This window comes from Coloeus monedula (assembly GCF_965178545.1).
Source record: "Coloeus monedula genome assembly, chromosome: 8".
NCBI lineage: Eukaryota > Metazoa > Chordata > Aves > Passeriformes > Corvidae > Coloeus > Coloeus monedula.
Window position 1 is genome coordinate 6,650,364 of NC_138788.1, and position 27,325 is coordinate 6,677,688.

General features: G+C 45.6%; 1 protein-coding gene across 2 annotated transcripts in view; it reads right to left on the bottom strand.

Moving 5' to 3' along the window:
* Window positions 1-26,583, bottom strand: part of ARID5B (AT-rich interaction domain 5B) — a gene marked incomplete at its 5' end in the record, with an annotated part of 114,809 nt that extends 88,226 nt beyond the window's left edge. The window contains 3 exons of one of the 2 annotated variants that reach the window (XM_082286662.1): window positions 13,100-13,325; window positions 26,089-26,349; window positions 26,530-26,583. In XM_082286662.1, the coding sequence (XP_082142788.1) occupies window positions 13,100-13,325; window positions 26,089-26,349; window positions 26,530-26,550 (508 nt within the window). Of the gene's footprint in view, window positions 1-13,099; window positions 13,326-26,088; window positions 26,380-26,529 lie in introns of those variants that run through there. The other variant, XM_082286661.1, reaches the window with a different exon arrangement.
* Between the last annotated feature and the right edge of the window lie 742 nt (window positions 26,584-27,325).

The window sequence follows — 27,325 nt, forward strand, 5'->3', positions numbered from 1 at the left end:
ATCCTGCACCATCCGCATTCACTATATGCAAGTCAGAGGGCCGAGCTCTGAAAAATAAAGTAAAACATGAGCACCAACCCTCCCTGCAGAGAAGGATAACAAAAATCCTAGTGACAACGTAGAGAAGCTGCCCTTATTGCTGTCTCCAGCCATCCTCACCCCTGCTCCTATCCAGCTTTGTACCACCCCCTTCTCACTTCATCATTGGAGGATCAAAGCTGGAAGTCATGGTGGAGTACAGCCTTGGCACTGACGTTCTCAGTGTCCCAAACTAGTCTGAAACCTATAGGAATGAACTCCCAAAACCCGAGTGGGATGATTATTCTAGAGGCTCTTTCCTGTTGAGGGCTCTAATAGCTGGGTAGGATAAACAAAACAACTTACTCTCAAAGTTTTTCACAAAGGCAGACAGGGCCTGATTTCTCTGCCTCTCACACTGCTGCAGGGTGTTTCTGAACACCACAGCAGCAAGCCTAAGCCCGTGCTGCAGCATGGAAGACTTACCACAAGAAAGAGAAATGCTCTCCCTACCTAAGGTAGAAGGCTCCTCCACAGGAGAAGCAGCACAGGCAGAGGAGGGGGCTGAGCACCTCTCAAGGGACAAGCCCCCCGCCCTCGTTCAAACTGATCAGTCCACTGAAATATCAGGAGCCTCCCACACACCGAAGTACAGCAGCTAATCCTTGATGTTTTACAATAGCACAAAGACGACATATAAAACACATTCAAGAAACATTGTGGGAAATGGGCCAGCATTCTAAGGAACGTTCTCTTTGGACATGAAGCCTTTTTTAGCTAAACCACTATGATTTTGTTTTAGTGACTCATAAGAATGGATTCTGGATTAAGGTTTAAAAATGGGGTATTTTCTCTACTGCTCCTAGGTTCACCTCAAGACATGTGAATGAAAAAATAGCAGTAAGAATATAAGGCTGGACTTACATTCACCAATAGACACTAAATAGGGATCTACTAAATTTGAAAAGTTAGGTGAAGTTACGAATATATAACTCTGAAAATGCAATTTCTCCTGAAGTCAGGCTGGGCAAGGATCATAAAACTATAAAAAGATACTTTGTCCCTAAAGACTGTAAGAAGCTAATCATTAGCCTCCTGTTTATAGTGGTTACCTTTTTATTACATTATTCTGATATTTTTCCTTTGCAGGGACCTGGATCTACTCCTTATTTCTACCATATGGTAAGAAAAAAAGACCCACTCTCTCTAGGCAAAGTGTTTTTAAAGACAAAGACACTTGCCAGATTAAAAACATAGAGACAAATAAAGTGTACATAAATCTCTGTTTGACTACTGTTGGGCATCTGGAAAGGCACACATTTTCTTTGGAAAATTCTTCTTCCAGTTTTTCATACAAATGACAGTAAAATATGTACCCAGCAGCAAACTGAGAGAACTAAATTTAAAATGCACTTTCAGACCACTCGCATTTTTTTCTTTTTAACTTCTCTTTTCCAAGGCAAGAGGGGAGGAGGGAGCTTGTACCAATGTTTTGAAGTACTGTAAGTTCTTTTGCCTTTTAACAGAAGTATGTAAACAAGGTGCATGACTGTAGGGTAATGTTCTAGTCACAAAGCATTCAAGAGCCAGAGTGAAGCTATTTAAAGAATGGAGTATTCAATTCCTGAGGCCAGATGCTAGTATAAATATGAAACTATGTTCACACTGCAGATTAAATTATTTTTAGTTTCTGCGTTTGAACTGCCAAAATTATTTGGGTTGGTTTATTTAATTTTTTTTACTGTACCACAGAACTTACAGGGCCAAATTTTTATATATCTGAACAGAGGATTAAAAACACAAGCGTAGAAGGACTTTTTAATCTATTTTCTCTATGCAACAAAACTGCAAGTGTATAGTGACAAACACTGTCACAAGCAAGGGTCATTCAGGCAGTAAGAAAACTAAAAATAAAGATGGAGCTGAAGCATTCAAGATTCTTGAAATAGAATTTTATAGTAACTTATCATTTAATTTTCATCCCACAAAGCTTTTAATTTGGAAATAGTGTGAAAGCAAGTGGAGACTGTGATTTTACAATAATGAAAGAGAAAAACATGCATTAAGATTGCATTATACCCTGTCTACTGGGTTTGCCACAAGAGCTTGCACAGATATTACAAAGAATATCAAGTTAAAGCCACTAGTAATTAACAAAAACATATAATCAATAATCCCATGACCTTGCCATAGCAAAACCATGCGAGAATTCAAGAGAGAAAGACAATGAAATAAACTGGCAGTGATCAAAGCAAAGCGAGGCTCAGTGACTAACCGGGTGAGGACCTATCACTGACACACACCAAAGCCTACAAATCTACAAGGCTGCCAAGGACCCCCCTCTTGCTGATGACCACTTCACCATTGTTATTTTTTTGATCCTGTAATTACGTTCTCTTTGTTTCATCAGCTGACAAGGATGGAAGGTCCAGGATATATCTCAAGGATGTGATTCATCTACTGATATAGGGTGAGTCTACCAAGACCCAAAAAGTAAAACAGGAACCACGTTGAAGGACATAAACGAAGCCACAGATGCTTCCCACTGTGAATACCGTAAATGTTCCCCTGGCAGGCAGGGAGGTACAGCCAGGAGAGGGACGAGCAGAAAGACTGCAGCTTGGTCAGTCAAGAGACCTCCTGCAACACTAAGGAATGTGGAATTACTGAGCAGACTTGCTCTGCACCACACTGAACATGCATATTTTGCCAATGACTTACGAGAAGGATGAGGCCGGTAACATGGCACAGCTGGCTGGGGGAGATGCCAGGAGGGGAAGGGGTCCTGCAGCACCCAGCTGTAACCCACCTAATATTGGGATGTGTGAACGACACTAAGTACCTGCAGAGACAGTCACCACCCCAACTCAGCAAGGCAGGGGACACCAGGCTTAATTACAAACAGGTGATGTGGGACATGCTGAAAGCGGAACATGCTCTCAAATATCACTTCAGCTTCAGCCCCAGTTCCTAATTAACTGTTCTTATCAGGCATGGATCTGGTATCACAACAATGAAGCCTCCTTTTGGAGGACAGGCTGACGATCCCAGCCTTCCCTGGGTATTTACAACAGGCTTTTAAAATGCATTAGCCTGCACTTTAAAGAAACCTGGGACCAGAACATCTGGGCTTTGGTTGTTTTGTTTCTCAGTAATAAGAAGTGGAAAAAATGATGCAGCTGTGGACAAAATGTTCAGGAACACAGCAGCTACCTTGTCATCCTTTACCTATATTCCCTTCATTAGCCTCGTTCACAGGAGCAGAACAGGACGTGGGGGAACTTGGAGGAGGATGAGAGGGAATGTTTCCCACCTTTTTCTTAAATTGGATATTTGTTATAGGATCCTTGAATTGTGTGGGCATCTATTTCACTCATGACACACATGCATAACTCCCCTTGGCACGAATGCGAATGACGAACGTGTTGTGAGAGGAGAATTGCCCCCTAAAACTGCAGGAGTGTGAACAAGGTTGTAAATATATCTCAAGGTTCTGGTAACATAAGAAACCAGCCTAGCGAATTTCTCATGGTTTATTATGATATCACCAAATCCCCTCTATGTATTTATAGCCTTGTAATTCACAATTATTCTGGGTCCATAAATGTTTTTGGCATCTGAATGTAGAACTGATACTATTATTTCACATATTATGGTACTGTCCGTGAATGCTAAATTTATTCCAGCACAGACTCCTGGAGTTCATTCATCAGATATTTTATGCTAGTGTTCTTTTAATGATTCATTTATCCCTAGTAATATTTGTATTCTGAAGTGAGGCGTCTCCAGCCGACAGCACAATGCTCTGCTGAATTATCTTTTTCTTTCACAGCATAACAAAGTAGAGCACAGTCAAATTGAAGATGGCCTTTAGTACACTGTCAGAACAATACTGCTTACCAAGCATATCCAGACACATTTTTCAAACCACATGTAATGCTCTGGCTGCCAACATGCTCATAAAGTCATTAACCGGCATCTTAAAATGAGGGTGTGATACATATATTTAAATGTTTAGGAAAATCAAATGTGGGCTCTCCTAGAAGCTTATTTTGAATTTCAGCTTCTACATATATCAATTATGCAGCAGTGCACAGATGTAAAAATTCACCTTGATTTTTCACAAGCTGCTAAAATATACTCCTGCTAAAATCATACACATTATCTATCACTAACAAAAGCTTCTTTATGCTATTAACTATTTGCCCTTCACAATGCAACAGAGCAAGACAGACCCAAGCTGAAGGTTTACAGCATTGAGGATTCATTTTTACAAGAGAATTATTATTAGCAGTAAAATTAAGAAGGAACTTATTTTACATGGTACAGATTCTACTAAATGAAGTAAACAAAGGTTATGCCACAAGGTTCTCCAATACAAAACCTACCCAGTAAGTTACAATTCATGCTGTTACAGTTTTTAAATATATGCTTTATCACCCACTCCCACAAACCGCACTCCAATTTATACACACACAAGGTTTAACCCTTCCCTTCCCAAGCATTCTCATCTATCAATACTCTCATCACACAAGGATCACCAAGCCAGCAAAGACAAGCATGACCTAAATTAACCAAAAGGGATTAAGCAGTCAGAATATCGATACTGAGAGTCTTAAAACTCAGTTAACAAAGGCAAAGCTGCCAGAACCACAGTCTTCTCCTGTGTACCCACAGAGCCCCTCTTGGTGCTCACAAAGGTGATAGTGCTGGAGGAGATGCCTGGGCTGACCCTGCTGGGAAGGCACATCTGCTACTGCCCTCTCAGCTGCTGCAGCCAAGCCTCTTCCCACAATCTTGTCCAACACCTTCCTTTTCTTTCTAGTGTCCCCACCTCCCACTTCCCCTTGCTGGCCCAAGCAAAGGTCTGCCTTGGCAAGCTGAGGGTCCTGCTGCTGCTGAGATCTCCATAAATGCTGACATGGCCATTCACTGACAGCTTTTGCTCCTGTGTGCCTCTGTCCCACCAAACAATTTTGCAGAAAGAAGAGAAAAGGAATAAAAAACAACTCTCCACTTTCAATTTCAGATGCACAAAGGATGCTCTCTCTGACAACCTCCCATGACACAAGACAGGCCATCTATGAGAAGATGACTATTGTATCTCAGAGAAAAAGTACTGGCCTTTCTGCAGTGACACATTTAGAACTGGACTAGGATACTTAGGAATACAGATGATGAGAGGCCAGACACATCACACTGTGCCTACAAACAAAGGGCCAGTTGCCTTTCTGGGCATGGGAGTAACAAAGAGCAACGCAAGAAGACTTGGAAGGCAGGTGGTGAATAAATTGGGTCTGGCTTTTCTCCTTCCCCCTACAAGGGAAATGACACCCAGACCTGGCCATGGTATCAACAGCACCCACAGAAGAGCCTGAGCATCTCAGCACGGCTGCACAGGTCACAAGCCAGCATGATTCATGGGCTGGTACAAAGACAGCTCCAACTTGATTAATGGAGCGCCTGGAGTCAAAGATGACTGCAGGACTCAAAGTCCTGGGCTCCAGCAGCACAGAATTACAGCACAGGAAAGCAGCCAGGCAGGAAAAAGAGGATGTCCTTGGGGCCCACCCAACTATACCACAACATTACATAGGTGCTTGGTTTTACAGATCTCAGTACTCACCCAATTTTTGGCTGGCTGTGTGGAAAGGATACAATGAAGGAGAAAGGCATCAGTGATTTATGAAGGATCAACATGTCTAACTAGCAACCATGGCACACAGAGGAGACCACTGATCACCTCCCTCCAGTGGTGCTGGGCAAGGAAAGTGCAGCAACACAAAACAATAGATGTCCCAAACTGGGTCCCCCGGGACCCAGAAACAGTATGGGCAGGAATGGAAGATAGAAGGAAGGCTGGGGAGGAAAACAGCACCCTCTAAACCAGTAATTTAAAAAAAAAAGGAAAAAGGAGAAAAAATAACCAGACACAGATAAAGTCAGATTCAGAGCACAGCAGCACTGCACCAGGACACACACGTTTCCAGTTACTGGAACAAAACCCCATGGTCAGTAAGAATTAAATGCAAGATCCAACAGTGACTAGAAGGGAAAAAATCCTGGAGAGCAGACACATGTGGGTTATTACACAGCCTGGCAAGGTCAATCCCGGTGCTAAAACCAGACAAAAATAACAAAAGCCTTCAAACATTTTTAAAGGGGCACTGTCTGTGTCCCTTTAAAGGGACACTGTGGCTGCTTTGACACTGTCTGTGAATGGTCCTTATTTTTTATCTACTTATTTTGTAATTATGTAGGCTATCCTGTTCCAGCCAGAGGCTGCAACAAAACTCTTATTGATGGTGCAAACTGCTGCAACTTTGACTTTAAGAGAACGTGGGGCAGTTCTCTAGCTTCACAGGCAGTAAAATTTTACTCTTCCTCCTCTCGTTTTGCAGCAGTGATTCCTTCTCTGATGTTTCTGAATAGACCAGAACTGCCATTGCCAATGGCTGTGCTCTACACCAACGGCAAAGTGCCCGGTCATACCAATACATAATTGAAAATGCCTGATGCAGTGACAACTGCTATCAGCACCATTCTGATAATCATGTTAGCTTGTTCCTGCTGCAGGAACGGGGTGGCTGATGAACAGCCACTCTGAGTTAGGGGCTACCAAGACGGAAGTCACCTGGAATTTTGTTTACATTTCTTGGCATACCTTCCACATTTCAAAGAACAAAATACCCACATCCTCAATTTCCAGGGGTGATACTCTCACCCCCTTTTATAAAAGCTGGTCAAAGTAGGTCAAAGCTTGATAAGAAATCCAGATCTCTTTGATAAGGCATGCTTAAGTCTGAGGTGTGTGGTGTTAAAACTCCTTTCAAGAGTCACAAATAGATGAGGCTCGACACAATCCAGTGGTGAGTGAAAGGCTTCCATAGCCAGTACTGCATATTAAAATGTTTTTGTCACCCTCATAGGCTTTCTTTGTAATGAAGTAGGCTCTCTCCAGGGAAAGGAAGAAATTAACAGAACTCAAATCATCCCAGCACTGCTCAGGCAAATAGCTGGCCTCAAGAAGGACAGACCCCACCAATCTCCTTCCAGGGAGGAGGAGGAAGGTGCAGAGGAGAGCAGCAGTGGCTCAAGAGAGAGGAGCAACTGAGGAGGGAGAGCCCCAAAATGCTACTGGAGATAGTGTCATCTCGAGGACTGAATTACTGGAAGGATACCGGACTTAACAACAGCACTACCTTTCAGCACTTAAAAGGCAGCCAGCAACTGAAGCCAACAAGCCAACAAGCCAACAAGTATTTGTTAAATCAGCTGGTTGACCAATAATAAAGTAAGTATTTATCTCTGTCTGCTCAGCACCTCAGGTTATCTCTGATCCTAAATATGTTAACACCAAAGGTAAGCAGTAATTAAACTAAAAGAAGGTGTTGAACCAAGTGAAGCCTTTCTGCTCCACAGCCTCTCTGAACAGTCATCCCAACAGAGGTTCCTGCTTCACAGCCTGCTGGTGCTCTTGTCCTGCTGCAGTACTGCTGGCATGTGCTACAAGCTGCACAAACACAGAAGAAAAAGCCAGGCCGCAGTCTCTTTTTTCCCAAGGGAGCCATCCTTCTCCATTCAGGCTCCATGGAGCACAACAGACAAGCCATGTAATAGCCTCAACTATGGCAAAAGAACTGTATCAACTGGGTTAGTTAAAATGAGTTAGAGAGGTCACTCTGACCCACAAGACAAAAAACAACATACGGTGCACAAGGGCAGAGAGGGGAAAATGGGATAATAGGACACTTAGAGGAGCTTTATCAAGATCAGAATGGCATTCAGTTAGGCCAATGGAGACAGGAAGGCACAAGAAGAGGCAAAGAGTGAAGACAGAGAAGAATGGGAGGGGAAGAGAGGCATGACTTAGGCACAAAGTATCCAAAGCGGCTGTACTCTAAATAGCTAACACAATTAGTTGGTCAGAAAACTATTGCGTCAAGTTAAGCCAGGCGAGCCTGAACCGAGCAGCACGCGACAAACAATGAAAAAGGAGAGTCAGTGTCAGATCAGAAGTCACCACAAGTGTCTGAACGTGCTACAGCTGCAGATTATCAGTTTTGATAATGTCATAGTTTGACTACATTATGACTTGATAATCTTCATCTGGAAAAGTCACGCCTGCTGCGAGGCCACTGGCAAGTGAAACTGGAAGGGCCATGCAACAGCCCAGTGCCCACTGGAGACACTGACTGTGGGGTTGGCACCTTCTGACAAGACAGCTCACCCCTGCTCTGCCTGTCCTTCCAAACTCACTGCAATCTGCTGTGGATTGGCCAATTTGTGTGGCAACACAAGATACAGTACAGAGCTGCAATCCAAGTGAAGATATACAAATCATGAGACTGGTAAAGACAAGAAAACGAGAGGGTGACCCAGTCCTGCAGCACCCAGTCCTGCCCAGCGAGCTCCACTGCAGAGTTCAAAGGAGCTACTTCAAGAGAAGTAGGAAACAACTGCTGGAAAACCACCTACGGACTAGAAAAGCTTGACTGCTAGAATACACACCTCAGCTAGGAGCAGTAGTTGATTTTCCCGGGTTTCACAGGGAACAAAGATCCAGATTGTGTATCCTCAAATACATGGCTGTGAGGAATGAAAAGACAGGACAGGACTGACTGCTAAATTTTCTTTGGGTTTCCCCTCGCTGGACCCGAACAAACAAGAAGTGCGTGCAGCAAAACCCCTTCAATTCACCAGAACTTGCTCATCCCATTACTAACACTGCCAGCGCAGGAACCTCAACTGCCCATTTTGGCATGATACTCACAGAGGATGGATAAAAAGAGTGGCAATGCCAGTTTGGGGACCAAACCCAGACCTCTGTCATGACAGAGCCAGAGGGTTGGAGACTGCCTGGCTGTGGCAGCAGCTCCCACCTCCCTGGCCCAGCACAGGCAAAGGAGCCATTTGTTCCTTGGCTAAACCCAGGCAGCACTGCAGCCCAGCCTAACCCAAACCAACAGAGCTGGTGAGCACTAAATTCAGTCATTTTTCCCTCAGTCTCTTCTCTCAATTTCAGCTCTGACTCCTCTATCTTTTATTTCTTTTTCTAAAGACACATTTAGAGATGAAACCATTCATAACTGCCTATCCACAGACAGTTTGTGGCAGCATAATTGACAATGAGTCTGCTGCAAAAATGAAAATGCTGTTTTAATAACCTTGGCCTAAAATACATTCTGTTGTATGCCTCAAAGGGTTTCAATAAAAAGTCAACCTGTAGAGACATATTTTCTTGGCTTAAACAACAATCCAAAGCATATAAATGTAGTCCAACTATAATGACATATTTATAGGCCAATAAAGCTTACACTGCAGCTTTCATACTTCACTTAAAGGAAGTCTGTAAGAAGCAATGTTATATAAAATAATTTGAATTTTTTTTCGAACTATAGCCCAAGGAATACAAATATGCAACTTTGCCACATTTAACTGATAGTGTTTACATTGCTTAGTTGCTAAACATTTTGTAAAATGAAATAATTCCTCATTTGGTGACTTTCCACTGGTTTACCAAATATGGGTATACAAGTCCATTTATTACAAAGAAAAATCCCCTAAATAATTCTAAAGACAAAAATAAATAACTAGTGGCCTCAGTAGTGAATGATTTTATCAGACCAATTCTTCTGGAAAAACAGGTTCTCATGTTCATTATGAATAATACATTCCTGAGCAACTCTATTTTTATATGCTGCATTGTTGTTATTCTTTATTTTTCCTCAACATTTGAAAGAAATATTCAGAAAGCTATAAATAGTCTTAAGACATAAACTGCTAGCATTCAATATTGACGTATTTGTAGAAAGGGACAGAATGTATAACATAAGTATCTCAACAGGCAGAAAGAAATAATTCTTAAAAATCATTTTTCAGCCTGAAATCTTGAAGCTCACATAAAAAAATGCTATTTCGAGATCTTTTATTTAATACAGTCCTAAGGAAAAGTTCTGCATAATTCACTAGTCATAAAAACAACAGCATTTTACAGAAAAAAACCTCCAACAGCTTCTGCAGAAAAGAAAGGCAAAGAGAAAAGAAAAGAGAGAAAAAAAAGAAGAAGAAAAAGAGAAAATAGGAGGACAAGAACAAAAGAGAAGAAGGAGAGAACAAAAAAGGAGACAGAACTACCTTGTTCAAATTAGGGTCAACTCTCAATCATAGGTTCTAGAGGTTGTGGATTAACCAGGTGTTGCCTTAGTTTTGGCTAAGCAAGCGCCACTGAACACAGGTACACACTGCTCACACAGGTATGGCACAAGGTATACACTGCTCACACGAGCTCTCACTTTGCCTGGTTGTTGTTTGAAGCTGCCCTGCTCCCAGCAGCAACGTGTTTAATTAAGTATGTTTGCACAGTGACACTTCTCTGGTTCTGTATCAGCCATGTTTTCATTTCATCCGGGTTATTTCACTCCTCACCACTCCTGGATACTGTAAGAAAACTGATGTTGTTTCTTCTGTAAAGCTTTTTTGAGCTCTTTGGTAGGGATATAATTTCCTATTACCTTCTAGAGCTTGATTCAAAAACATCTAGTAGGAAAAGCTGCAGAATCTACTCACTTTTATGGGATTTTTCTGTAATGGAAACATGCCATTTCACAGGAAAAAAGGGGTCCAGGAGATCACATTGTTTATCTAGGCCTTTTCAACACCTGGTTCAGCAACTTCCTCATCTACAGCCAGGGTTAAACACAAGCATCACCGGAGGGACCTTTGCATGACAGCGCGCTGTGCTCCTTTTACAGTACACAACCCTATTTTAAGAGGAAAAACTACCCCATACCATTGTGCTGGAGACCTGCTGCAGAAGTTATTGCTAATAAATCTTTTGATCACTGCAGCCGAGTGCTGCTCTGTTGGCAAGATGCTGAGTATTGGAAAAGGTCTGTGGGCACACGTCCTAACAGGCAGTAAAGCTGCCATTTGCCAGCAGAGAAGAGACAACACCAGCAGCTCAAATGCCTCGGACACCACGCGTCATGCTCCTCCCTTTGCCTCCAGCTAGGGACATGACAACTCCCAGAGCAATGTCAACCCTGACCAACCACTCAGAAGGAGAGAAGTAAATCTTCATCTCGTGGGTGCTAAACGCCACAGCTGAGACAAACACCAGAGCTCATGGGCTGCCTACAGGACACCAACTAGGGCTGCTTCACAAGCTTTGAAGATCACCACTCTTCTGAGTTTTTGTCAGATCCGGGAAGCAAAAGAGGATTAAATTCTTGGCTCTTTCAGATGGTAAAAAAATCATCTCAGTACTAGATTTAGGAAATTTCTTTGATTCCCTTAATAAGCTGCATCAATTGTCTATATCAATGTATCCAGTCAGCGATAGGTCTTCGTGAACCTTTGGTTTCACTCCTGTCAGCCAGCCATTATGAAGATAAAGGCAGTCAAAATCAAACATAAGCCAAAACTCCCTTTTCTACTGAAGAAAACCCCAACCCAACAATAAAGTCAGAGCCACCAACTGAAAATGAGCAACATCAGAATGTGGGGTTATCGAAATTATACCATATAGTTTGCATTTCATGAGCGTTTTCAGTATAACCCCTACTTTGAAAGGCTTAACATGCAACTATAAGCTTTAGGCTTAAAGATAATTTTCTCTGGCTCCTAGGGTAGATAATAGCAATTTCGTAACTTACCACAAGGGTTTTTTTGTTTGTTGAAAACAAAAACAAGAAAACATTAGCACACAAAAGTTCTGTCTGAAAAACATTAAGATTCTTCTGACATAACAAACAAATGCAAATAAATGTAGTGCGTAAAGAAGATACCAAGGCAATAGCAGAGAAAATTACTGCATGTAATTACGAACTAGAAGAAACCACAGAGAAAAGCAAAGGAAGAGAGAAAGAATTACATGGATTATTTTTTCCCTGGACATGCAGTGAAAAATAAGGCCGACTTCCAACTGTACTTTAATCTTCCAACTTACATATCTAATGGTAAAACATGAGACTGACAAAATCACTTCACCATTTAATAAGATCAGAAAAATGAGATGCAGAAGATAAATTTTCCAAGACAGATCCTCAGCTTCATGTAACTTGGCTTCGATGCCAACCCAGTCATGACACTATAAAACTGAACTTGGCGCTGCACTCCTGTTCATGTAGATACAAAAGCATGTCCTCAAATGCATCAGGCTTAGCTTTGTATTTCTTACCTTTTCACACATTATGGCCTAAACGTGATGCTCTTCAAACACAGACCATTTATTAAAAACTTGGCAGAAGAGAGAAATGTCCCTGGTATGCACTTCAAAGTGCCATCTCTGACAGCTGTTACACATCCAAGGTCCTAATACCACAAACAGGCACGTTTACCAACAGGAGACCCAGCTCACTTGGACCTGGGAACTCACCACAGGTTTTAGAGGTGTGAATGCCTGTGCACCCAAAGCAGCCCCACATGCAAGCCTGTCTGCAACCATCCAAAGTAGCAGAGCTACCACCTCCCTTTCTGAAAACAAACAGGGAAAGAAAGCACAGGTCTATGCGTGCAGACAACAGTGGGGTGCTTGCAGAGCTCTATAGCAACATACAACTGACAAGGAAACACTATGGAAGGGACACATCCCTACTGAACGAGAGACAGAGTCAACCATACAGAGTCAAGGCAACCACCAGGAGCATCTCTGAGCTTCTGGAAGATGGGACACGAGAAGTGAAAGGCCTTTGTTCATCCCTGCCTGTCATAGGAGGCCTCAAGAAGACATGCCAGCATCCCCTCCCCACAGTGTACAGCTCTGACCTGATCCCACAGCCAGCAGAGCCCCAGGCAGAGCCTGTGACAATTATCTGTATGCGCATCTTCAGGGCTTGATCATCGAGCTCCAGGCCATGTAGACGGGTATCACAGTGTTACCCCACACCAGTCCACAAGGAGCTTGAGATGAGCTCACTGCCACCACCCACCCCACGCAGGCATCTCATCGCCACACCTCTGCCCCAGGCTCAGACATACCTTGGGAATCTGACACGGCATGGCAGGATTAGGCTCATCTGTCTTCAAAAGACACTCACCCCCAGGCCCCTTCCCATAAGAGAAAGTAAGGGATACTCACCAAGGTCAGCCTTTTCCTTCAGGATATCTTTGAAGTTCAAGCCACTGTTCAGTGTGGATTGTCTGTATCTTGTCAAGGCCTCTTTCTGCCCATTCTTCCCCACATCCATAGGCTGGACCGGCTCAGCCCGGAAACCACACTTCCACTTGGAGAAATCGGACTGTGCCCATTTTGCCAAGTCCTCAAGCTTCACAGTAACTTTTTCTGAAACAGCAATAACTTCATCCTGAAAGCAGTGATCAGATGAGAACACAACATGTCACTCTGGGCTCCCCGATGACTGAGGAAACAGTAATATCATCCTGCACTGACTCCTGGAAAAGCCTATCTTGCTGCAGGCTGAGTAATTTTTTTGTATCACAGAATAGCTAGCGCTTAATTTATTCCTCTTGCCACCTAAGTGGAAAAATTAGTTGTTTACTTGAAGCAAATATACACGATCTAAAGACAATTTCTAGGACCAGGGCAATGATCCTAAAAGGCATTTGAAATGCAGGTTGCCAAATCACATTCTGTATAACCCAAAGCCTTGAGGGAAAGTTTGTTTTTTAGGTGCAATTAGCTGCAAATGTAAAAATTCATGGCTGGATGACTAATGGTTATAGCTAGTCCTGAAATAAATGGACTAAGTAAATCTCAGATTCTTGGAACTCTGACTCACCAGAAAATTCCTATGTTTATGGTACATTTTCCCTTGGCTTATACACAAATATTGAATTTAACTTTTGTCCTTAAAATTAAATAAAACTGTGATGTAATCCCAAAAGAAATACTACATAAATGTTATGTGCTTCCCACCAAAAGAAACTTGCACATTCTCATGTTTCTTAAAACCTTTTTCAAGATCAGAACTGTAATTTTTTTCCCCCTTCTAAAACATACATTCTAAGAAAAGCACTTACACTTAGTTTAGCCTCTAGAACATATACTCAAATTAAACAGTCCTAATTGCTGGATTTTAACCTTCCAGGAAACAATCAACTCCTCTCAGTCATGATGAATAAGCAGAATGTTTTACAGCTGACTCCAGCAAGCAAGGGATCAAGAAAGCCTCAAAAAATAAACAAACAAACATACATATCCAGCAAGATACACTCCAGATTTTTTGGTTAGAACAGCAGAAATAATTTATGTTGTAATGAGAGCTGGCTTTACACCACACCTTGCTCACCACACATTCCAAACGCTAAATACAATTACAGGTTCTTGAAATAAATAAACCAGAATCCAATTTTTCTCTCAAATAAACACAAATATTTGCAAAGGAGAGAGAAATTCTTTGAGTTATTAAACAAAGGGAAAAGCATGATTGATTCTCTCAGTGTGGGTTTTTTTTGTCCACTGAACACATTCCTCAGGAAATAAAATACTGCTAAACGGAAAAAAAAAAAAAGAGCTTTATTGTGACAAGTTGCACACAATACAAAACCTGAAGTAATTCTAGTAAAAAAACAGATCTGATACTCCACTCTTCCTTATACAATACAAAACTGTTTCATAAGCAGGCACCTTCATTACATTTAGTGCAATAACAAATATTTGGTCAGAAGTGAATAGCATGCTTATATGCTAAGCAAGCTTGTAATAAAATCTTTTCCTTTATCACTGCACAGCGTAAGAGCCTCCACCAAACAACAAACAATAACAGTGATGCTTTAAATCTCTGTTTATGACAAACGTCAATACTTTGTAAACAAGCACTGGGTACTACGAAGTACAATTTCAATGGATGGTTTCACCCAATTTCATTACACTATCCACTTGAAATAAAAAAGCCGTAGTTGCTATGCATTTTATAGCTATTACATGGTGATTATTAAATGTCAGGATGGAAAAAAAAAATACATATATATAAACATCAGCCTGCCTGCAGACAGTCTCAGCAATTTCTGGATGAAGTTCTCTTTTAGGATGTTGAATACCATCACCAGCTACTGCACAATTTCTAATATTCCTTACCAGAGAAATATATTAAGCAGCAGTTAAAAAAAAAAAAAAAACCAACAAAAACCTGACTTGGAGATCAGACATGCTTCTGGTTAAAATATTATTTTCCAAATAGCTCTCATGATCAAATGATTATGATTTCAATTACTAGTTTCTTCATATCCTTTCCAAGAACTGGTATGACTAATTCTGGCTGGCATACAAAGTAAGCTGAGCAGACAATTTATTAACCAAAAGAAAAGTACAATCACTATTACATCATCAATGAATAAACTTGTTTTTGAGAATACAACCTTCACACACACACGCACATGATGTGTACACAGGAGAAAAAAAAAGGAATTAAAAAAAAAAAGCCCTACTGTACCAAGGGTGAAGTGATACTGGGGCACTCTGCCCAGGCTGCCATGGAGGGGGAACTGCAGAGGCAGGAGCAGGGGGACCTTCTGGGGAGCTGGGGAAAGCACACCTCAGCCGTGAGTTTTCTGTGGCAGCAGTACCTCCAGCCATGGGAACATGGGGTGTTCAGCATCCCCACACTGATGTGAGGGGCCAGGGAAAGACACCGCGAAAAGACCACTCCGTATCCCCCTCAGCCCTCTGCAAAATGGCACCAAGACTCCAAATACAGCCACAGTGTGAAAAGGGGTGCCCAGGATGGCACCAGGGAGCAGCCCAGCACAAATATGAAATACAGAAGGAGTCCAGGCTGTCCCTGTGCTGTGACAAGGGCTCTGGGCTGAACCCCCCACCCCCACAGCTGATGGCCCCTTGTCAGGGCCACTCAGTCACCTCCACACCATCTTTGTCCCCAAGGACAGCTGGTTACCCCTGCAGCCCACGTCCCAAAGGGCACCAGGCTGGCCCCCAAATCCCTCTCCCTAAGGGCACCAGGCTGGCCCCCAAATTCCTGTCCTCCCCTTGTACTGCCAGGGATCACCACAGCAGCATGACGGAAACACGGCCTAGTTCACTCTGAGGCGGGAAATGGAAAAATTACCTGAACCCTTTCAGGGCCTGCCTTGGGTGGCTCTGCCTGTCACAGAGCAGGACTGGACAGACCTGCTCCCTCCCTCACCACTCATTTTTGACCCAATTCACACAGAATTGTCCACGTCCTTCCCAACTTATCAGACACTCCTCAATACTGGAGATCAGACTGCAGTCCTCCTCTGAGTGCCACTGCCAATGCACATCTCGCTGGTGTGGGACTGTATCTCCAGGGACATTTCCACCTAGGTGCCTCATCATACAAACACTGTTACCCAGCAAGGCATGGTAGGTGCCTCCAGTCCCCGCTTTCTGAGGAGCCTGAGCCACAGGCAGCTCCAGAGGGGCTGTCTTCCCCACATCTTGGCAGTGTGCTGACACAAGAGGTCATCTGCCCCTCTGCCATGCCACCCAAACAGAGGTCACCCAACTATCTCACTAGCTCCGGAATTTCAGTGTGCTTGCCAAGCTTTCACACATCCTTAAGCAATCTTTCCAAGTGCTCAGCCCTAAACTACTGTGGGGTTTGGCGGGTTTTTTTTGAGCAGCAGGTGACAAAAGGGTCCCTCTCCTTTTTGGTTAAGGCCTGTGTCACAACAAAAGTTGCTCTGGGAGACCCGCAGGGCTCTGCCAGCCAGAGGAGCCCCTGCACCCATTTGGTATCAATCACTATCTACTGCTGCAGCCCTTCTAGAGAAACCCCTTCAACATGAAAAGAATACAGATGTTGAAAAAATAAAAACCAAGTACACGGTGACACATGACTAACAAACCTTTAGAAGATTAAAGAAATCTGCTGTATAACCTTCATGTCATTCATAATTATATCTCTCTGTAAACATGGAAAACCACCCACGTCGCAAATAGTGCATATATATCTCTACCTATACAAAAATCAACTCATCATGTATTAGCTATGCTCTGAAGTGATGTGTTTATGAGGTCTCCATTGCACGGTTAAGTCTTTAATTACCATTTTTTCCTGCTACAGCAAGAAGAGAAAGAACAACCAGCACAGATTTCAGCTCTGCTCAGGAATGAGATTTATCTCGGGTGGACACTGACCAACCAATGGTCAGTGGGCCAATGAGCCAATGGTCCCGGCCACAGTGTTGTCCAAATCTCAAAATAAGCACTGACTACAGAAAGAGGCACTTTTTCCCCTGCTTCTATAAAAACAGTTATCGAGTCAGCCTATAATTTTAGCATGTCTTATAAGACTTCTAAGCAAAGTACAATTCTTTCACCTATCAAGTAGAAAATGGGGAGATGGTTAAGAAAGATGGTGACACAAACCCCTCTCATCCCTCTCTTGTTTTTTTAAAAGCATACTGGATTTGCATTTCCAGAGAAGTCATCCAGGGAGAAGGGGACAGCATCTTCTCGAGAGCCGTTATGCTTAAATATTATGTCACTGTTGTCTAAGCAACCATCACAGCCTCGTGAAAGCACAGAATGCTATATTGCCTGACTCAGCAGATGGCTGAAATACTTACATTCAGGGAAGGAGGTCAGGTAGTTAGAATAGTTTAAAGCAGTTAATTATTTTTTAGAAGAAATATTAACTCTTACAAGGCAGGGAGTCACAGAGCAGCACAGGGAGGTCGTACATCTTGACTGCACACCCGCATATGGTACATCACAACTTCTTACTCATTGCCAGTAACTAGGAAAGATTTATATTTTAGAGACACTGAGGCAGACTTAAAGGAATTACAGCGACTGAGATATCTCAAAACTTTCACATCCTGAGACTGTTTTCACTCCAGTGCTTCCAGAGGTCATTTAAGGAATTCTGGAGGGCACGAGCGAGTCAAACACCTGCTTGGTTGTCTCCTAACATCAAATATGTGGCCTAGAGAGAAACAGGAGATGTACTGTAAAAACTCTTGCTGATAATTACAGGAGACACTGCATATCATTTATCTGATCAGTATGATTTGCATTAGAAAACATCTTCAAGCCTTTTCCGTGAAATCTTTAGCACAGTAGATAGCTGGGGATGCGTATTTTACAACCCAGTACATTGCTGATGAAAACACATTCATCTGCAGGAGCAAAAAATACAGCGTGACTCTTAGGGACTGCATTCAGCGGGGATAACAGAACTGCCTATTGCATTTGGGCATAAAGGCCTCTCTTATTCTGGGCTGGTTTTATGACCCATGTATATTGTAGTGTTTTTGCAATTTAGGTGAGAAGGACCTTCCCGTACCGTGTGTAACAAGGCAGTTCTCAACTCAGGAATCCCACTCCCTGCTCTAGACCCCTTTGAGGAGCAGGAGGTCATGTTGCAGACATGGAGAAAGGAAGGAGGGGGCTTGTTGCCAATAAGCACCTTTCCTGTAGGAATGCATTTACCTGGATACTTGAGGGAAGTACCATCAGCTTTATTTGACAGCACATCAAAACAAAAGGTCCTGATCACAGTCTTTAGTCCAGAGCTCTTCTCTGCCATACAGATGCTACCAGGGCTCTGGGACAACAGCAGAAACCAGGTCATCTCAATTCAGCCCTAACCCACTCACTCAGGAACCTGAACCCAGGTCTCCAGAAGCACTTCCTACAAGCCACACTTCCTCCAGGGACCATATCCAGCTCTAAAGAGGCAAAGAGCATCTGTACAGGACTGATTTGCTCTCAGAGACTTCCTCTAGAGAAAAGAGGTCCTGTTTTCCTGCTGCCAGCAGTGGGCTGGGAATCTACATGGCAGTTTTTAAGACTGCAGGATCATAAACTGGCTGAAAAACTGTGGCTGTGTCATGGAAAAGGCCTGGCTCTGAGATGTGTCCTGTTCAGCCTCCCTACAAGGTACACAAAGGACTCTCCTGCCAAACACTCCCCTGCTCTTCCAGCAGAACCCTTGGAAGCGTGATGCAGACCTGGGGACCAGGGCACACCTCTGCCAGGTGGGAACTCTCCTCCTGTTCTGCAGGTGGGATCACGAGAGGCTCCAGAGCTTGGCACAGGCAGCGACAGCTTCATTTCCCCCTGACCATGCCTGGAGTGCCTCATTTGGTGCCATCTCCTCGTGCATCCCTTAGCCCAGGGCAGACAGGCGTCCCAAAGGATCCGTGGAGCACAGCTGACCACTGGGGTCTGGACCTGCTCCCTGGAGGTGCCTACACACAGGGACCTACACAGACCACTGCTCTCCCCCCATGAACATATGGAAAGAGCCTTGAGAAGGGAAACACTGCACAGATCAGGAATTTACCCGGCACACCAGAGAACTTTAAAGAGGCCAAGGCAAAACCTTTCATCTGTTAATCCTTTCCTAATTACTTTAAAGGGCTATAATGATCTTGTTAAATTCAGGTGACAGGTATTTCCCCAGCCTAAGCACAGCTGCACAGAGCTGTCTGAAACTCACACTGATGTGTTCATCCCTTCTGCCAGGGTCCAAAACCAAGAGAAAAGACCACGTTAAAGGACACAGATGAAGCACGTGAAGTCCTATGGTTTTTGCTTTCCCTTGTACTAGCAAGCAGCGTTTTCCACATGATTCAGTAATTCCAAAGGGACCTGAGGCAGAACAGCACCATGACTCTGTAGGATGCTTTTTGGGGTACTGGTACACTAAGGCCAGAAGGAGGGTGGAGATGGGGTGCACAGAGGGGCGTCTGTGAGCAGTTAGACGTGACATTTCTACTGTGAGCCTCCTCCTTTGTGACTGGGGTATTTTTTTCTCCCTCCTCCCACTCACAACCAGAGGTTCAAATTGAATTTATATCTGTCATTGCAGATAGAAGTTCTGACCAAAGAGAAAATAGGCTTCAGTCAAAATGTTTTCCCATCAGATAGCTCACAGATCTCAAAGAGCTGTTTTAGTTTAGGCAAGTTGACAAGCAATTCATTCCTAATTTTGCCTACTACAGTTACAGTACGAAAAGCTTTCCTCATAGATTACATAATTATATTTTTCTTAACAAGGAGTACATGGCATTAGCAGGTTTAAATTATGCAAGCTTATTCTTTTGTCTTTTGTTATATTGTGTTCTATTGTGCTGGTAAAACAATATGTGCTTTAATTAGCAAATATCTGTAAATAATTTACTTGCTTTTCATACAGCAGAACAATGGAGCCAATTTTCACATACATCCACTGAGCATGTCTAGAGGGTTTCTTGCCAGAACCTTCCATTGTTCAGTATGTGTATCAATCTGCCCATCATTAGCAGCTAACGTTCAACAACCCAGTAAGACATTAAAGTTTTGGCCCCTGGGAGTAGCCTCAAGCCCCCCAAACCCGAGGCTACGCTTTGCACAGAAAGATTAAAATATCCAGAAAATGAAAACAAACTCTTTTATTATCTATAACCCTGGCACCTTCGCATAGAAACATGGACGCCTGCCAAGCATTAAGGTCATTGGATTAATGCCATAAAATGCCGATGTTCATCTGACCTTCTGACTGCATTTTAGCTACAAATAAAAAGCTCAACTTGATCCGACACTATGAATCACGCGAGCGTCTAGGCTGTGCAGGGTTAATGCTGGGTGTGAACCCACACTGCACACGCACAAACACACACATGCACACAAAGAAAAAAAGCTCTTAAATCAAGAGTGGATGACTGTTCAGAGACTTAAGGCATTGTTATTTTGAATGCGAATGAAAGGGCCAGAACAAGCATTGCAAGAATATTTCAATTATGTATTTCCCAGAACTACATCTCTGAGCAACTAATGCAAATATTGCTCCCATAGCAGTAGAACTTCTTCCCGAATAAAAGCATACGAGAGCTTGAATCAGAACATACTTTCTATATCATTCGCATATTGTTTGAATATTATTAAAAATGCAAAATCTATGTATGTGTTACTCTCCTGAGCAATACAGTAATTATGATTAAGGGACAAGCAGCACAAAAAGAGCCAATTTATCTTACTTGCGCTTAGGAATACTATTGTGTAACTAAGCAACTAAAGACAAAATATAGTCTAATTAATTCACTCCTATGCTTATTTAAAAGACACAATTAGAACATTTTTATTTTCCAGCCTGCACAGTATCTCAACATGCTTGAGGGTGTACCATGTGAGGCCTATTATTCTCCAAAGACAAGAGTTTAATGTTTAGTGCCACTGATCAGACTAGGAACAGCAACTCTGGAAAGCAGTGGGTGTATTCTACAGTCTGAATGCACAGGGAAGGGGAGGGAAAGAGGAAATAAAATAAAAAGTTGTTGTTTTTTTTTTTTTTTAAAGGAATCTGCCTTAAATGACCAGATATTCCAGATTGCAGGCTAATGGCTAGCAACATGTGGCTTGTCTGAGTAACATCATTGCCCTCTCCTTCCTTTGCCAGCATGTGCTACTGGTGGCGAGAGAGATAAAAATATACAGAGTGGATATGCAATTACCAAACCCACGATATTTTATGACAAATGCCATTTCCCTAACACTGCTATTACAGTGTGCCTGATTTCCAAAGCTGAATTAATTTGAGCAAGTGTACATTGGAGATTGATGCTATTAGCATGATTTTTAAAGCACCCTTTAATAATCATAATCTGCATGTTTGAAACGTGTTGCCATTACCAGTGTTGACAGATATGAGCATAAGGCACACACCGTAGAGACTAAAACGGGGCTGTTCTCATTTCAAATAAGAGTGTACAGATTCCTACGTCTGTAAAAAAAAACAAAAAAACATCTATTACTGTGCAAAGAGAGCAGCACATTTTTCTAGGGGGGTGGCAAAAAAGCACTGTTGGTATAAGACACCATGCCCAGGCCAGCCTATGCTACCTTTCTGCACTGGGGTAGGACCCCCACATGTGGAGAGGCCCTATAAAATGAAGCAGGCTTTCAAGGGATGCTGTCAGCACCTATCCCAAAATGAAGGGAGAACGAACACGCTGCCTCCTTTAACTTTCTGGAAGAATCTCTTCTGCAGTTATAAATGACACACATTTATGGAGTGACTTCTTTTTTTTCCTTTCCCCCAATTAGTCTGAAGATGCAAAATACTTCTAGGGAAATAATTACAGGAAACTAGCTCTCTCCTCTCCTCTGTATGAGCAACGCTTACTCATGTAAATTACTTGCATGAGTAAGGATTATTTGCAAAGTGAAAAGCATTGCATCAGATCCCCCAGTTTGGGAGAAGAGATGAAATCAACATGAGTTCGTAGTAAACTTTGCTGCTGATGAATGAACCAAAGGCAGATCCCCACTGACAGCCTGGCCTCAATGGAAGCAGCACTCACCACGATGCAGGGCAATGCAGGGAATGTCATACCATGCAAAATGAATTAGTTGCTTGTTCAGGGTTTTTAGGAATTGTATGCATCACATCAAATACCATTCCTGGATTTAATGAGTACCAACTTTGAAATATATTTTTAAGCCTAGTCTAATTAATGCCAACACCTTTAAAAACATGAAAACACAAGGCACTAACAAGCATTTTACTCTACAGCTGCTTCTGCAAAGGTCAGTCATTCCACAACCCCACACCACCTCTTGGAGCAGAGAGCAGTAAATGAGCTGGAGGAGGGTTTGGCCAAGACCCTGTGGGCTGGAGAGTGAGCCCACCTTGTGCCCCCTGAATGCCACAGGAGCAGGGTGCTTCACGAGGGGACTGGGTAGCCGCTTTCTGATGGCACACAGCTTCTCACACTTGGGTGCCAGCAAAGCTGGGGGGCTGCTTTCCACATGAAACTGTTTCAAATACAATGGGGTGCCCTTAAAGCCGCTCCCTCTGGATCTCCGCAGGTCCCCAAGCATCCTGCTCTGACCCCTGTGTGACATCAAGGACATCTTCCCATGCGCAAGGTGACACAGGGGACTGCGCCGGACCAGAGTGAATGAGAAAATCAAGGCAAGGTGGTGACTTCCTCCAGCAAAGGACTCCGTTTTGGCAGTGGCCCTGCAGGGATGAAGGAGAATCACTTTTTCCCTGCTGGAGGGAAGAGAGAGAAGGCTGCTCTTGCTCTCTGGCCAGTGTTGCACCTGCTGCAGTGTCTGGGCTTGATGGTGAGGTGGGAAGCAGCGTGCCCAGGCCACTGTGCTTCAAAAGCAGCAACGAAGTTTTCAGTGAAGTAGCACAAAACTCTTCTAGTTCACCTAGCAGTGGCCCCACAAGTACTGTTGCTCTTACAAAAATGTCTTCACTGCTCCTGTGCAGCAAGACTCCTGGTCTGAGTGTGATGCCAGAGGTGGTCCCAGCCTCTCCATGCGTGTCTCTTTTGGGATGCAATGAGCAGCAGGGCCAGGAGTAACCATACCTGCTGCATGTGAGCAGCCCCATCCCATGTTCACCATCCACTGAGACTCCCTGGGAAACAACCTCTGGCCAGCTCCTGGCACTGAAAGGGAGTTTTTCTCCGCTGTGGCGATGGAGATGCTGAGCCTTAGGTGGAGGGAAGGGTACTGCAGCAGAAGCACACCTGGGCTTGAACCTTCCCTGGGTCTGGGCAGTGCACAGAAACATCCGGTTTTAGCAGCAATCGGAGTTATATTTAAATCTGGATGATGAATTCAGCTAGCTATAAAAAGACTTATATTTACACTTATTGCTGATTAGCTCAAACATTTGGCAATCAGATAAAATACGCCATCAGAAATTTCTGAGTAACAGAAGCATTACATCCCTCCTTGCTTCTCCTCCCTCCTCACAGCCACTAGCTGAATATTGTCACAGTGTCAGTGCTGCCATGACGGAAAACAGGCAGCCAGCTGCTTCTATTAATCACGCCGCTAGCGCAGGTAGCTGCTGGAGACTGTGCCTAAATCTCCGGTGGGCTCAATTGCAAGCCTGCAATTCAGCCACTCACTCCCCTCACCACCAATTTCTGTGACAGCAAGAGTCCTGTCCCCCTTTGCCCCAGACACCACAGATTTGCAATACATGCTTAAGCACTGGCTCACTCCATTCCCACTCCCCGAACACAAGACAAGGTGTTTCACCCCATCAACAGTCCCACACTGTGAATAAGGTCCGCCCTGACAGCTATAAGGTGCATCTGACTCGAGAGCCACCTCTCCTCCCGCAGAAGGAGCCCAGTCCACAGTTAGGAAGCCCCGTGACCCCAGAGGAGGCCCTGCTGCCCCTTTGGGAACCGATATGGATGTGATTTACCAAAGGGACCGGGATCTCGGGGTGCTTAGGGTAAACAGCTGCCTGTGCGCCCCAGTGAGAGCGGTTACCCCCACCCAGCCAGCACCCAGCCTTTTGTCTCTCTGCTGCCTGCACATCCCCAAGCACCATTCGGATTGTTCCAAACTATTAAAAATCGATCATAAAAAAATCATTCCTATGTCTATAAACAAGTTAATGGAGTAAGTGAAAACAAAGTACATTTCTTAATGGGAGTGTTATGTTGCCCTCTCTAGGCCCTGGCTCTCAGTGCCGGTTTCTGTAGGCTCCCTGCCAGAGAAGTATCACTCAGAGCTGTTGCTGTTGCTGCTGCTGCTGCTGCTACTCTGCTAATGAATGACTAACTTAGGCCAGAGGGGAAATGACATCACCGGGGTGTAAAACACAACTGCATTAGGAAACTTTTTACCTGTTTTACATTTGTCATAATTATTCTACACAATACGGCCGGCATTTGCATAATTTCAAGGCGTGCCATTATCTTAATTGAAAATTGTTTTCATATGGTTGAATAATGCAGAATGACATCAGTTAAAGCCCGAATGAAATGCACAAGTATAATCACACGGCTAATTACTGGCGGTGTTTGCACGTAAAAATAAATAAAATTGTGCGTATTATTAGGAAGGTACACGCAGCTGAAAACTCTCGTACCGGAGCAGTGTTTTACTCGTAATGGTAGGATTAATTTTCTCTGATGTTCCTACCACAGTAACATGAGCTGATCATTAAGGCGTATTAAAATGATTTGTGTCCCTTTCCCCACCCCCCTCCCTTCCAAATATCTTTCATTTTACACACACTCGAGACACGCAGAGGCACAGTTTTAAATAGTCACCACGGGCAATTTCAGAGCATCCATTGCTCACTGTCATCTCCCTGATTCTTAGGAAAAGGCTCCCTTATCTCAGCGGCACGCACAGAAAATTAAAGTGAAGAGGTGGCAGCGAGCGAAGGTGGCTCTGAAACGCGTTTCGGCTGTGTACGCGTGTGTGCGGGCACACGGCTACGTCCGCACCTACAGCCACGCGTGCCTCCGCAAACAGCCCCCCCCGGACCCACCCCCCGGCATCTCCAACACAAGTTCCCCCAAAACATCTCGTCCCTCCTCCCGCCAGATCTCCAGCCCCTCTCGGGGACCCTCTCCATCCCTGCAGCTCTGCCTGGGGACCTCACCCGTCCCCCGCCCCAGAACACGGACTGAAGCAGTGAATTTGAAAAGCAGATAGCGGGAGGGCTCGGGGCTGGGGCGGTGCGGGGCTGCGCGGCCCCATCCCGGGCTGCGCGGGGCTGCGCGGCCGCCGGCGGAGGGTGCCGGCGCGCAGCGTATTTGCGCCGGGAGCGCGGCGGCTCCGAAATACGCCCAGGCATATCTGCAAGTTATTTGAATGTATTATTCCCGTACCTGTCATTTATCACTTTATTCAACACGTCCCTGCCAGCTCGAGAGCGTTTGATCTCCCTCTGCCTCCATTTCGTAATTTCCGCCCTCTTAAACGTATCGAATACTTAAAAAAAGCCCCGAACAATATCGAAATCCCCCCAACGTGTTTTTTCCCCGCTTTTCCGTGTGTTTTAATTTTTGGTGGGGTTTTTTTGTTGTTGTTGTTGTTTCTTTTGGTTTTTTTTTTTTTTTTTTTTTGGTTTTTTTTTTTTTTGTGTTAATGAAGACGGGGAAGGACTGGGCGAGCCCCGTACACACTCCGCTGCCCGCCGGGCCGGGGGCGCCCCGCACCCCGACCCCCTCCCTCCTTCCCTTCGCCCGCACAAGTTCCCGGGCAGCGCGCACCGGTGCGCCCCGACGGCGCGGCCCCTCCGCGCTGCCCCGCCACGCACCGCAGGGAGGGGGACGAGGTGGGGGGAGCCAGGAGAGGGGGGAGCCGAGCCCGGGCATGCAGGTGGGGACGGGCGCGGGGGAAGGGGGGGCCGGCGCCGCGTTTACCACCTCGCCATGGTCACTGGTCCTGCCCTGGGGGGTGTCCTCGGGGAGAAAATAAAGTTTGGCGCTGGAGAGAAGTTGCCGGCTGGTGCGCTCCTCCCAGAGCAGCTGCAGCTCCGCGATGCAGGCGGGCTCCTCCGCGCGGCACCGCACGAAGAAGAAGTCGCCGAGGGAGAGGACCCGCGCCCGGCCACCGCCGCGGCGCTGGAAGCGGAACGCCCTGTAGAAGACGTAGGGGCCGTGCGAGCCGCACGGGGCGCCGACCCACTGCGGGGAACAACAACACGGCAGCGGCATCAGCGCCGGCTCCGCGCCGCGCCGCGCCGCGCCGCGCAGGGGCAGGAGGAGGAGGAGGAGGGCGGCGGGAGGGGAGCGCGGGAGGGAGGGAGGGGGCTCCGCGGCGGCGGGGGGCGCGGGGCGGGGCGGGGGCGCGGGGCGGCGCGGTACCTGCAGTGCGCTGCGCTCCATCGCGGCTCCGGCGCGATTGAACTCAACATTCTCCCAAACTTGTTGGCGTGAATGGAGCCCGGCAGGTCCTGGCAGGGCAAAGCCGGCCCCGCCGCCCGCCGCCCCCCGTCGCCGCCGCCCCCGCGCCGCCCCGCCGCCGCCGCCGCCTCCCGCCCCGCCGCGCGCGGCGACGCCCCCCCCCGCCGCCCGCCCTCCGCTCCGCCGCCCCGCCGACGCCCCGCCGCGTCCCGCCGCCGGCGCCACCCGACGCCGGCTGGGCCCCCGACGCCCGCTCCGGCCCGGCAAAAATGCCGCGGGGCGGCGGCGGGCCCCGGAGGGGCGGCGCGGAGGCGGCGGCGCGGCGGCGGGGCCTCTGCCCACGCTCGGCGATTTTTGGGGGGCCGAAAGGGCGGGCGGGCGCGCTGCGGATCTGACAGGACCTGCCCGTATATGTCTAATATAAAGACCATTTCCTGCGGCGCGAGGGGCGCTGCTCGTCCGCGCGCGCCCGGCGGGGCCGCCCGCTCCCACCGCCCGCTCCCGCTCCCACCGCCCGCTCCCGCTCCCACCGCCGGCAGCCGCGGAGCCCACGCCAGGGGCTGCACCCCCCGCCGCCGCCCCCCCGGCGGCCCGCGGAGGGCGGGCGGCACGTCCCTAATTTATTTATCGCTGTTCCCCGGGAAAGGATGGAAAGTGGGTTATCGATTATATAAACATATCAATATTCATGGCGCTGCGCGGAGGGACGCGGCTCGGCCGGAACAGACAGCGCAGCCGGGGGAGGGGAAGCGCGGCA